Source organism: Falco naumanni, chromosome 8 (genome assembly GCF_017639655.2).
Source record: "Falco naumanni isolate bFalNau1 chromosome 8, bFalNau1.pat, whole genome shotgun sequence".
NCBI classification, from domain to species: Eukaryota; Metazoa; Chordata; class Aves; order Falconiformes; family Falconidae; genus Falco; species Falco naumanni.
The window spans coordinates 35,066,674-35,080,187 of NC_054061.1; the positions used below are offsets into that span (position 1 = coordinate 35,066,674).

The following is a 13,514-nucleotide window of genomic DNA, read 5'->3' on the forward strand; positions in this document are numbered from 1 at the left end:
GGCGACGGGCTAAGCCGGGGCCTGGCTGCGGCTCGGCGGTGCGCGGAGGGGGCGGACGGGCGGCGGCGGCGGGCCGGCGGCTGGGCTCGGCGCGGCGCTGCCCTGCCGGGGCATGCACAACAAAGGCGGGAGGCGACGCGTCCCGGGCGGGCTCTGCAGGTAGGTGGGCGCGGGCGGCGGGCGGGTCCCTCTCGGCAGCCGCTCCCGCAGGGCGCCTGCCCTCCGCCGTGCTGCCGGGGCCGCGCTCCTCGCGGGGCAGCGCGCCCCGGCCCCGGCCCACGCCGCACCTTGCGGGCGCGGGGCTGCAACAAAGGCAAATGGCTGCGCGCCGGGGAGGGCTGCGGGGCCGGCGGTGGCCTCCCCGCCTCTGCCCGGCTCTGCCCCTCTCGGGCGGCAGGCGGGGCGCCGCCGGGCGCAGCCGGTCCGGTATTTCTCCGTTCGTGGGTCTCGTTCCCCGGGTCCCCCTGCGGGCCCGGGCGGGACCTTGGGGCGCAGCAGCTCCGCGCCCAGCCCGGGAGCGCTGCGGGAGCGTTGCGGGAGCGCTGCGGGAGCGGGGGGGACGCGCACGCTTCCCGCACCCTTGCGCACCTTCCCCGGCTGGCACCTGCTCGTCGCTGCGGGACCCGCGGGACCCCCGCCCTGCACTCGCCCGCTCCCTGCCCGCAGCGCTCCGCGGTGGCTCCCGCCGGCGCAGCCCGGTCTGCTCCCCGCAAACCGTTCTGCCGGGCTGCGGGGGCTGCCCCCGCTGCGCAGGGTTTCGGGTCAGCCCCCCCGGCTTTCCCTCTCCGGGTCCTAGAACAGCAGCCGCAGAGGCAACTTCGCAAACCGCCAGGTTAGAGCCTTTCAGGTGCCACGGGGCTTTTGTCCTGTGCGGGGTGGGATGTTGTGCGCTGGTACGGCATTAGCCCGAGTTTAATTGCTGTAAGGGCTGGCTGAGCAGCACCTAGCTCTTTACATCTGCGGGGTGCAAATGAGGCATTTCTTATTCGTTTCCATGTGGTTCATAACGTTTTCAACTCCAGGATGCTTTTTCCCAAATTCATAATAGGTTTTGATACCTGAGCTATTAGCAAGGGCATCTGTCTGAATCCATAGGCGTAGAAGTTTCACTGCATTATTGAAAATAGTAGCTACAACAGAATTCCCTGGAGGGATATGTATGAAACCCGCTCCTACCATTTTTATTTACACTGCAGCAAGATAGTGCTGGGTGCATCTGCACTTTTGCTTTCTCTCATTTCTCAGTCATTGTGGCACTGAAAAGCATTATAAACAAAACTCTGCATTTTTTGTTGGTATTGTAGTAAGGCCTGAGGGCTTGGTGATGGTTTCTTTCATTCATGGCTCTCAAAATGCTTCACGGACATCAATTAAGACTGGGAGCCTGGCTGCAAGTCAGGGAGCTTTTTATTGATCCCATTTTACAGATGGAGGAGCAGATCGGAGACCTAGAAAGGTGTAACTCAAGTCCAGAACCAAGCCATCATCTCACAGATCCTAAATCCTCTGTTTAGGGTGCTCTTCCCCCACCTCCTCTAACAAAATTCTCTCTCAGTTCCACTGGCTGCTCCAGGAACTGTTTTGGGCACTGGCAGGCCATGCATGCTTTGGGATTTTGAGATACTGCTCTTGCATATTGCCAACAATTATGTGCCTTTAGTGCCATACTATTGAGAAGAATGGTTTCTGATTAAACCAAGTCTCTGATCGTTCTTTTGTTTATATTGGGGTAGAACCTAAGAGTTCCATCATGGGTGAGGGTACATTAGGCAAGGCATTGTACTGCCAGACAGCAAAGCATGCCCAGAGCTGATGAGCCAAATGCAGAAAGCCTAGATACCTGCGGTGACTTCTTTGACAGCCTCCCTCACAAAAGAGAGAAGGTCTCTCCTCACTGAAACCGTCTTTGAAGGGTATGTTTCCAAAAGCAAAGCAAGTGGTTCCTGTTGTGACTGTAACCCAGAAGACTCCTGATCCTAGCCTGCTTTTGAGTCTTTCCCCTTGCTTCTGTGGCCCAGGCAGGGCTGTGTTTGAGATCTGGTTCCCGTCCTTAGGCATTGCTTATGTTGATCTCCTTTAAGGCCTTTAACCAGAGAACCCCAGATGCAGTCTCAGATTTTAGGCTTGCTGCCCGCTCTGTAGAGCACCGCATAGGGTAACCGGTAGCCCCAAAGCCTTTACAAAGTTTTAAGCTTCTTAAGCTTTGTTTGTGTGAGAAAAGCCTACTGCAGACTAGGTAATGATGTACAGCCCCCAGTAGTCACAGAGAGAAGAAAAAGGAGCAGACTGAATGCTTTTATGGCTTTTCTGGGCTTAATACCCATTGGGTACGTGCTGAATCTGATCTAGTCTTACAAGGTGTTCTCGAAACACTGATTTCTTAATTTTTATATCTGTAGATCAGGCTCGATTATAAGTACATTCCTGCCCAAAACAAACACCCCCCAACCCCAAACACCTCAGTGCTGCAGTTGCAGGAAGCATTGTTCCTTGCTGGCAGGCAAGATGCATTATCGCAGTTTGTTTCCTTTCCAGTGTTTCAGAGGACAGTTCTTTTCGAGGGGAGAGAGCAAGCGTAGCTCCAGGGCCTCCATGGCTGGGCATGAGCCAGTTACTGTCATATCAGATTAGCTCTATGGCACATTAGCACTCGTTTATATTTATACAAATGCGGTGTGACTGTTCCATAGTATTGATGGAATTATTGTATTTACAGCCCTATAATATGACTAATTGAAAGAAAGATTCTGATTATAAAACCATGGACTTCCAAGGTGATGCATTCTGTGGCTTCTATATAGGCCAGTTTTGAACCATAAAAAAGAAATGAGCTGCCAGAAGACATAATCCAGATTTTATTTACCATTGATGCGGTTACCCTTTTGGCAAACTCTAGGGCAAAAAATCCTGTATCCATGATCTTGACTCAGTAGCCTGAGCTACTGTAGCTACTCCTTGGGCTGTGAGAAGATCTCTTACCTGCCTGTACTCTGCAGGAATCTAGCCCTTGAAACAAACCAGCTTTAAGCATCCTCAGCTGCCACTGCAGCATGTGAGTGTGTTCTCCTTGTCCAGAGCAGCTTGGCAGCAGCAGTCGTGGGTGTTTGTGAGATGAGGAGGCATCACATGCGGCATTCTGTAGTCAGGATTGTAAAAGCTGTCTACAGCTTGGTGACTTTCCTGCTCACGAGTCACCTGCTGACATTCAAAGGATGTGTCTGTTTGTCTCTGGGAATAAACTAGGCACTTCTGGCCAGAATTGCCACAAGTTTTGCAGACCCTGCTTCATAATTAGCTCAACCTCGGCTTCCAGCTGCTTTGCAGTTTGCAGCAGCCCTAACAGCTGGTTCCTGGCAGCCATTATCAACTTCCAGCACAGGAACAGCTTGAGCTCTGAGTCTTGGGGGACGGACAGGGCTGGCAGGATCAGTGATATTAGGAAAAATAATGGAGGAGCAGAAAACAGGGGCACAGGCGCGGGGAGGGAAGGTAGACTGAGAACACATGTGACAGTGAGGGGAAAATGAACCAGCGGGTGAGAGGCACTGCAAATCCTTAGACTTTGTGGTAGTCACAGATGAGGTAGGATGCCAAAGGAGTCGGGGAGCTCCACAGCTTGTAGGAACAGGGTGAGGGATTTCCTCTGCTGCCAGGGAAGGACTCTGTTAGTGCTGCCAGCCCGCTGCCCAGGCTTCAGAGCTGTTCAGCAAGCCCTGAGCCACTGCAGAGTGCCATGCAGCGTTTGTTAATTTCAAAACACCCTGGTAAGTTACAGCAACAAAGGGTGAGTAGCTCTGGGAACTGCGACAGGAGTGGTGGGGTCAGTAGCCTTGTCCACAGTGTCATCCCCGCTCGGGGAGCGTCCTGGGAAAACCTGGGTCACCACAGCAGACACCAGCATCAGTCATACGAGGAGCAGGGATCTGCTGCTCAAGGACAGCAAGGACAGTGGAAGGTCAGTGATTTCAGGAATTAGTTATGGAAAGCTGGGACCCTCAGGCTGAGGTAATGAGAATAGCTGGAGAATTAGGCAATTCCCATATTCATGAGATGACAAACTGCAGTCCCTTTGCCAAGGCTGTGTTAAATACACTGAGGGGCAGAGGAGTTTTGTGGCTTTGCTAACAGCTGCTTCAAGGTGAAGCACAAGGGGAAAAAGAAAAAAAAAATCTCCACTGTCTGCTGATACTCATTTTGCCATGTAACAACTCAGAGCCTGAAACAACAACTCGGCAGATGTTTTGGAACCTGGATTTGAGAGAGTCCCCTCACCTTCTAGAAATAACCTGGCCAGGAATTAAACAGTACCTGTCCTGAAGGCTTCTTTCCAGGAAGGAACTAAAGGAATTGAAGTTTTTGAAATCCTTCTCCGTCTCCTGTCCTAGAAAGGATGTCAAGGATCAGCAGCAAATTTTTTCTTCTAAAGAAAAAAACATGGCTTTGTGTTTTTAGCTAGAGTGTCTACGCCCTTGCCTTCTCTGCTGCTGAAATGCTTAGAGATACGTGTAAGAAAAAAATCCCATTTTTCCACTGGGATATGAAGCTTCAGCAGATGCTAGTGGGAGTTTACAGGCTTGGTTCCTTGTCAGTGCTTGCAGAAGCAACCAGACACTGCACTAGCTATGGATGCAGCGCTAGAGCTGCTCCAGTCAGACACTGTGCAGCCCATCTTGTGGCTACCCCCATGTCTGGGAGAAGTGCTGGCGATGTTCTGTCAAAGCTCATTTGTTTGCAACACAGCAACCTGACTGTTTCTGCAGGCATGTTTAGGAAGCCGGTTAGCGACTGGAAGATGACAGCAGCTTTGACCACAAGCAAGCGATTTACAAGACTCAGAATACACAAGCTGAACGTTTCATGTGAGGTTCGTCCCCCAGGAAGAAGGGAACTGAAGACCCTGAGATGCTGAGAAGAGACAGCTCCATTCAGATGTGGCACAGAAGTGATAAACGTTAAGTTTCTAGTGTCACAGCCAGTCAGAACTGCTGTGACAGATTTACCTGCTAGCCTCATAGCTTGTCTCAAGGACAACTTGCCTGCCATTCCCTCTAATCAAGTCCTTGCTCATCTTTGTATCTCAGGCACCTTGCTCAATCAGCCCATCCTGCAGAAAGGTCTAGAGGCAAAGCAGTGGTTCACAGTTTGACTGGAGCAGAAATAGCACCAGCCGTGGTTGGTACTGGATTGAAGCTGAGCCCTCTGGGCTAACAGGACATCAGTGCCTGGGGGTATCGGTCAGCTGAAGTACTCCTGTCACTCATGGTGATGTGCCTGTTCCTTCCAGCCTGCTTCTAGGAGCAGATGGAAGCAACCCCTTTCAAGAGGAGGTCCCTCTTGAAAGACCCCTTTCAAGAAAGTGCCTTTTAAGAGCCAGGGAGGTAACTGCTTCTCATACAGGACTGATACACTGCTATCCGTGCTGTGGTAGTTTAAGCTGGAAAAACCTCAGGCCTGAACTGAACTGAGACCTCTCAATTACAGGAAGATCTGAGAGCACTGCCTCAGGAGTCCTGGTTTGCGGTGCTTAACTGTTTTGCACTGATGTGCCCCACTTTCTACCACAGCTGTTGCAACAGCTCTGTTCTCTGTGGAAAATCAGGGTTCAGGTTTCTGCAACACATGATAACCTGTCTATGAGCCCCAACGTGGCAGTCCTCTTCCTAGTTTTAAGAGCTGGATATGGTTTTGGAAGTTGGTGCTTTATGCTTGCAGAAACCGTACCTGCAGTGTGGTGACATCACAAGGCAGTAGTTCAGCTTCTCTAAAAGCTCAGTGTCATTGAGAACAACCATCAGCCAAAGTCACAGGAGAAAAGAAGAAAATCTGTTTCTGAACAAGAAAGGAGGCGGCCATGGAAGCCTTCCTTATGGATAAGCAGCTCCTGAACTGATCAGCCTTTTAAGATTAAGGTGCATAGCTTGCTTGTTTGATCTGCCACTTGCAACACCTTCTAGCAGCTATGCGAAGAGCTGACATCCCTTTCCTGGCTCTGAGAACCAGGTCTGCTAATACAAAAGTGCTTTCATGGCCAGTCATTGTCTTTCAGGGAGGATCTTCTGTCCTTGATTCCAGGTTCAGTCCTACCTGGTTGCCATATAGCCACGACCCCAAGGGACACAGTCATTGCTTATCTGCATAGTGCTGTGTTACTTTTGGTAGTATGCAAACATTAGAGCAGTAACTCTGCAACATTGTTTATGCTGGCTCTCGGCACACTCCTTGGGCTTTTCTTCATCACAGCACTAGCATGAAGTAAATCCATAAAACAGAGCTATCCCAGCTCACAAGCCACTTGCACTTACTATGATAGCCCACAGCCGCATCAGCCATCCTCTCCGTGCTTACAACAATGCAGTATGCGTTAGTGCATAGCTTGGATTTTTTTGTACAGGATGGCTTTTGACCTCCGTAGGAAGAAGGCCTGACCAGAGGGGTGAGAGTCAGCAACTTCATTTCCTCACTACGTAAGAGCCATCCTTTTACCCATATGTCATCTCGTGTAAAGACAGTTCTTTTTGAGTAAAGTCATATTCAGGGCAAAATTCCAGTTATTCCTCAAGCTAATGCTACCTTAAAGGGTAATTCCTTTGAGAATGTCTACACGTTATACAAATCAATTCAAAGTTGTTGTAATAGGAAAGACACACGATATATTTATTCTGTGTAGTACATCATTAAAAATTATGTTCCTACCCCATTGTAAAGAGAAAAATTTGGACATACTTTCCCTTCTTAGGATCTGTGAAGGAAACACTTCCCCTTACCTGGTCATGCCTTCTGCTTTCCTCCCCGAACAAGACACAGCCTTTCCCTCCCACAGCAGCCAAGGTGAATGCACCTGCTGGCATGATGCAGCAGAAGCTCATGCTGCTCATTTTCAGTGGGCGGGCTAAAAAGGTGTTCTAGCAGAGAAGTCCTGGGTTTCTGGACCAGGACAGATGGTCTGCTACTTTCAGATGTAAATAAGAGAAATGAGGGAGGTTGGGTCCTAGATAGGTACTTATTTAAGGGGCAGATTTCCAGAGGTTCTCTGCAGTTCCTGCTGGATTGTTTTGAAAGACTTATTTTTGGTGAAATGATGTAGCACGTTCTGTGAGGATATGGCTATGAATGTAGGTGCTGAACGCTTTTTAAGAGTGAGGCTTTTGTGCTTTTCTTTGGTGGATCTGAATGTTGGTTACAGAGGTGGGTATGTGTCAGTACAGTGACAGAACTTTTGAAAGGCATACTGAGGCAAAGCTAGGTCAAGTGAGGTGTCCACTTTCCAGACAGTGAACGAGTTCATGGTATGTCTAGAGATAAAACTCTCAGTCCATGCTTCCACCTGCAGGACTGTAGTACATCAATCTGTAGAACAGCATTAACAGTCCACTTCGGATTATGTCTGTAGATTATTGTAATTACTGCATAGTAGATGTCTCCATGTGTAAAAGTCCTCAGCAGAAATGTATATGTGCAGACTGGAGTTCACATGCTATTTAGTAGCTGCATAATCCTGCTGATGCCAGCACAGCTTCCATAGGTGGAAGCCATGCACAGGGGGTGTTAACAGGAGATAAAAGGTTTGTAAAGTTGAAAGCTGGACAAGAATGCAGAGATCTAATCTTTTGGTAGACAGGACTTCCCTAAATAGATTTATTCTGTCGAGTGCCTCCCTCCTTTAACAGCTGTTTCCAATCCCTGAGCCCTGTGAAACAAACTTTGCATTCACATCTCCAGTCCTGCTGGCTGTCAGCAGCCAGTGGCACCACCAGCTGCTTCGCTGGGTGCCTGTGGTGGCTGTGCTCCCACCTCGTGCTGCAGTGCTGCTTAGTTGGACGCAGTGCAGCGTGCGGTGATGAGGGATGTGTGTCCTGTGCATCACACTTCCACTCAATGGGAATCAGCTGTGGGACTGAGCTGAGACAGCCACATGGGGCCTCACAGGGTGCGGGGCAGGGTACCGAGCTGTGGGTGGTGGATGCTGCTTCAAGTTGATGAATGCTGCTGATGGATGGCAGTTGTGTATTGACTTGGGGAGGCCTTGTAATTGGAGTAGGAGCCCCAAGTACAAATGCCTGGAGCTTTTGAGATTCTGCCCATCAAGCACCAAAGCAGCAGGAGTGCAGCATGACTCAGGTGAGGAAGAGCAAGAAGCAGAATGACTGACTCATATGTAGCTTCCCCTCTTACCCTGCCCTGTTGTCTCTGCCCATTTTACCATTCCTGCTGCTGTTTGAAACATGACATCTGGAAAAAACAATGCCCTTGTACAGTGCCTTTGGCTTTAGAGAGTTGAGAGTTCTTCCAGCATTAAATTTGGCCCACGGATTTTAATTACTCTCCACTGTGATAGTAATGAGAGCCAGTGGAATTGTACTGATTTTATTTCCTTTTAATTTGTTATGATGCTCTGGATGCAGATTAACTTTCCCAGCTCGATACATATTATTGATTCATCCTGCCTCATGATGTGGTAAATGGCTCGAAGAGGTGGCTGATTTCACTGTAGCTTCCCTTGGTAGCTCTGTACCTCATGCAGTGTCCTCCTCACACTGGCAGTAGCCAAAATCAGGTAACTTTGCTTGCTTCTGATCAGATTGTCTGCACCCGTCTGAGGATAAACTTGAGCCTATGGTACCGCTTCTTTATACGCAGTGGTTCAGGTCTGCCAGCTTCCTTTCTGTTCAATGTACTGACTGCGAGGACAGGTTTGTAGTCATTTGATGGAGATGAACCTGCTTCTAGGTTCGGCACACAGAGGTGGCACTCACTGAGGGGAATTGTCCAGAAAGGACAGAGGAGAGCTGCAGGCAGAGGTGTCTTCCACCAGCACTACTCCAAGCACATGCCTGTCCAAGAAGCCTTTCGCAAGGTGGTGGCTGGCTTCTTGCCCCAGTACCCACGTGCCAAGCTTGGCCCATGGGCACATGTACCATACCACTGTCCCAGTTGCCCATGGGGGCATGAAGCAGCAGGGAGACTCTTAGCCTCAGGGCTCCCTCCCAGTGAGGGAACCTGATGGCAAAGCGTGTGCTGGGAGACTACAGCCTACTGGGGGATCCTCCCCCACTTTCTTTAGAGGAAGACCCAGCACTCCTTGATACAGAACATTTAATGTCTTTTTTTTCTTTGCTTTCATGTCACCAAAGTGGTAATGGGGATGAGGGACAGAGCACGAGTTCTCTCAGTACAGAGCCCTACCAGAGCAACCCAGGCTGCTGGGGGCTTGCTGGGTCTGGTTGCAAACTTGGTGCTCCACCTAATCCAGTTAGTTCGGGGGCAGTGCGGTGCTTGGCAGCTGTGGGGGTGTTTTCTGTCTCCCATGGTGTTCGTATCTACATCATCTTGCACAGCAAAGAGCCAAAGGAGAAAGGGAGGAGGAAGGCAGAAGCTGGACTCGGCAGCCCTGCATCTCTCTGCATGCCAGCCCCGTGGCACATACTGCAGCAGGAAGCCTGGTGTGCTGGGACCCATCTTAGAAAGCTACTTTTTCCTCAGCCACGCTCATAACCTCCCAGCTTAAAACACCGCTTTGTGGTAACGGTACTCTAGCTCCATGTGCTGTTGCAGTGTGAGACCATTGCATCCCTCCCCAAGTCCGGAGGGACACTGGCTGCATTGCACAAGTGATGCAAGTGGCACATCATCAGAAGCCATCAGGTATCCATGTGCAGTCATTGCACTATGGATAAGTGGCCCTGCAGCTCAGTGATTATTATCTGTGCTGATGATGGTTATCAGTGCCTTGGAGGCATCCCCTGGAGCAGAAACTGAACTCAGGCCAGAGTAGCTTTGCCTCAAATCCGAGTCCAACAGTCACTTCAGATGGGAAATGTTTCTTGTTCCTCTTGAAAAAAACACCCATCAGCTCTGTGGACAATTCTAATGTATAGGATCATATGTACTGACCATGCAGCACTGGGCAAGCCAAGATAAAGGAGATGAGGTAGGTATCAGTTTGTCTTGTCACACAGCTGACATCAGGACTTAGAAACCTCTATCCAATTAAAGCAGCCAAGCAATTAACATCAAAACAGTTGAGCCTGGTTGTCATCTACTGCATGTTAACATGGCTGCTGGAAGCCTCAGATTTATCTGAGTGGGTTTGCCCCTGCTCCCTTTATCTCCATCTCACGGGTTTGTTTCCAGACTTTGCAGTGTATGACTTGTCCATAGCGTCATGGTGGAAGCAGTCTTCTGTCCATCTCTGTCTTCCTTCACCTCCAAAGCTATCCTGTGCGCCTGCCTGCCAAGATCCCACTTGTGCTGCCCCCTGGACAGTGAGGAGCTGCTGTCTCCAGCTTCCTGAAAGCTACTCGATAACAGACTGGGGAAGTGCTTTTTGGAAGATTTGAGAATAGCACTAGGCAGAAAAACTGAGGTAAATTGGAGCACAGTGAGAAGTCAGATACTGGGGATTAGATCCGAAATGTCATCATCCTAGAGAGCTTGGAGCAGAATCCTGCAGACCCTCAGTCATGGACACCCGTCATGCATTAGCCCAGCAGTGTCACAGTGTCCTTGTACCTGGCAGCATTTCCTCATGATGCTTGGCATTCATTTAGAAGGAGCAAAAGCTTTGGGGACCTAGTGATTCACCAGAGAAGGTGCTTATGCCGCCTTAGGCAAAGCAGTACAAATACACACTTTTGGCTTGGTTCCACCATATCCTTAGAGAAAATAAAAAAGCATTTAACTACTTTTTTTTTTTTTTCTTCCCCCTGCTTAGGCTAAGCCAAGTTTAACACTTAGCTGGGCTCACCCGTCAGCAGCAGAGTGTGCCTTCAGCACAGCACCACTGAGGGCAGAAATGGGAGAATCGGGAGAAGGGCCCTTTTGTTCCCACACTGCTGTACCCTGGGACACAAATGTGTCTCTTCAAGCAACTTATAGACTGTTTTGTGATCCCAGCCACACCAGTGTCCCCAAAGTCCTAGCCGGTTCAGTTACATGCATTTTATCTTTTAGGTTAAAAAAAACCCCAACAAACAAATGTAACAGAAGCATCTAAGTTGCACTACTCTTGATTTACACCGTTTGCCTTCCTTTCTGCCTGGAATAACAATTAGGTTGTTTTGTGCCCTTCTCTTAACTTTTTTTCACTGTTTAGGCTGGGAAAGTGGAAGCCAGGTGAATATTTGGACAGGCTCCAGCCTCTACCCTTCCCCAAAATGGTTTGCATTGAAATGGATTTTTAATATCTTCCTGAAAAAAATGGGATTGTATTTGAACTGGTAAAATTCTTGCTTCCTGACTCTCTTACAGTCCCTACATCACAGAATCACTTGGAAGGAAACAGCCATCTCCTCCAGGATTTCTCTGAGGTTTTGTGGTTGGCTTTTTGTGTGGTGTGGTGTTCTGTTTTTTTAACGATAAAATCCTTTAACCTCTCAGCTGGAATTCCCTGAAGCACTCTCACGTGAGCATATCTCAGGGACGATGCCTTGCTTAGAGAAAATGCTGTAAATACCAACTGGTCTCCTGAAGGAACAAAGCAAAGGAAGCCACATAGCAACTGCTGTTGTCTGGCAAGTCAGAGGGCCACCGTGCCTCCTAAACCAGCTCCCAGTTGTACATCATTGCTAGTCAGGTGCCCTTTGCAGAAGATAAAAAATGACTGTTTAAGGAGAGAGGGAAAGGGGAAAAAAAAGAAAAAAAAAGAGGGAGAAAGAGAAAGAAAGAAGGACAAGGAGAAGAAAACAATGGTGAAAGGCCAAAAGCAGCTGCAAAGCCACAACCACACAGACAGTTACCCTGGTAGCATGTACAGAGAGGCACGTACGCTTCATGGACAGGTCCTTTGATACCACAGTCCTGTCCTTGCCCACATACCTGCATTTTCTTACAGCTTGAGAGAAGGCAGCACCCATGTCCTTTGAGGTAGCCAGAGCCCTGCCAGCTTTGTGCTCAGACAATGGCTGGGAGCTGTTACACTTAACACAGGTCCCAGAGTTCAGTTAGTTCCAAATAATCACACTTGAGTTGTAGGAAACTTTACCCAACTTCCCTTGGTGCTCAAAGACTGCAAGGAGAGGAAAAGTCTAGTTTTTGCAGATGCTGGAAGGTAGTTTTATTATCACCTTTTGTAGATATCAGAGCTGAAGCACGTGAATTGGAGTGTCTTGTCTGGGAGGACCCCAGGAGATCAGGGGCTGGATGTTGGTCTCCCATGTTCCCAGGTTACAACCTGTTCACAGCATCTCCCACTCCGCAGCTGTGTGAGAGTTACAATATTTGCTTCATCCACACACTTCAGGGTGAGAAGTCACAGTGTCAGTTTGTGGCTTCTTCAAATTATCTTAACCTATGTCCGCAGAAAGCTCAGAACTGTAAATCAATGTCCTGTGACCTCCCACAGAGAGGCTATAAACAGGCAGCAAAAAGGAGAAAGCACTGCCTCCATTTCAAGGCAAGAGGAGTTGGCTTTAATTTTTAAAATACAAGTGATCGATGAAGCAGTATTTTTGAAGAGGAAGGAAACTCAGTCTCCTGGGGCTAGGTCAAATGTCTCGTGATGCCAATTGCTCATATTTGAGTACTTCTATTAAAATACTGCAGACACAGAGGCCTGGCCAAAATCGTCTGCTCTGGCTGAAGCAGGAATGGTATCTGGAAAAAAAATCTGGTTTGAGGCAATCAACAAGGCATCGGGATCACTCCCTATTTATCAGGATCTTGAGTCAAAGGCTGTCTTGTCCAGCTGCCTTAATATGATCCAGAGCTGCTGTACCATCAGCGCATCACGAATTCCTAGGTGCCGGGTGGGGGACAAAGGAAGGCAGTGCAAACCAGAGCTGCACGTATCAGTTTTTCCTCTTTCTATATTAACTACAATTCCTCTGACCTCTGCAGGAGGACATAGAGGAAGAGGAGTATCAGCCATCTAACTGCAGTGCCTGATTTTGCTGCTGCTTTTACACATTCGTCAAAGGTTTTACCATTGACTTCAGCAGAGTTGAAAAATGAGCCCTTGTTTCATCAAGTGGCACCAGATTAAGTTAGCAGGATTCTGTTCCAGGGCTTCTGACATGCTTCCAAAATGCAGCCCTGACACTGCCCAGGCTGTGGGTAATTTGATTCTGCTGGTGCTGATGAAAGCCCTGAGCAGCAGCAGAGATTGCACCTTAAGATATGCATACTCAGATGGTAGTGCCTACCTCTTTGCATGTCCAGCTGATTTATTTTCCTACGTTATGATCAGAAGAGCAAGCCAGCACCCTCAGACATCCCTAGCTTATGGTAAATTTCAAAATCTAAACTTGACTTCAGTAAGAGTTGTGAAAAACGGAGCCATTCTATTCTACATAAGTTGATGGCTTAGGCAGAATGCTTTGTGCCCTGGCAAAAATCAGTGATGTTAGCTGGCTGGCTTCCATTTGAGAGACCTTGGCAGTTTTCACAGATGGCAGCAGTATGACCTCAGTGATAGGAGTTGGGGTCTCTTCACACGGAGAAAGCCCTTCAGTCTTAACTAGCCAATCTTTGACTTCATTTTATTTAAAGATTTTAGACACTTTGCAGCGCTAAAGAGG

The 13,514-nt window shown here is 48.8% G+C and overlaps 1 protein-coding gene across 3 annotated transcripts in view; it reads left to right on the forward strand.

Moving 5' to 3' along the window:
• Positions 1–8: 8 nt before the first annotated feature.
• LOC121093004 (kalirin-like) overlaps positions 9–13,514 on the forward strand; it is a 46,625-nt gene continuing 33,119 nt past the window's right edge. Inside the window, exon 1 of one of the 3 annotated variants that reach the window (XM_040604752.1) lies at positions 9–159. In XM_040604752.1, coding sequence (XP_040460686.1) covers positions 113–159 — 47 coding nt within the window. In that variant the 5' untranslated portion in view covers positions 9–112. The remainder of the gene's footprint in view (positions 160–13,514) is intronic. The other 2 variants (XM_040604751.1, XM_040604750.1) reach the window with 2 other exon arrangements.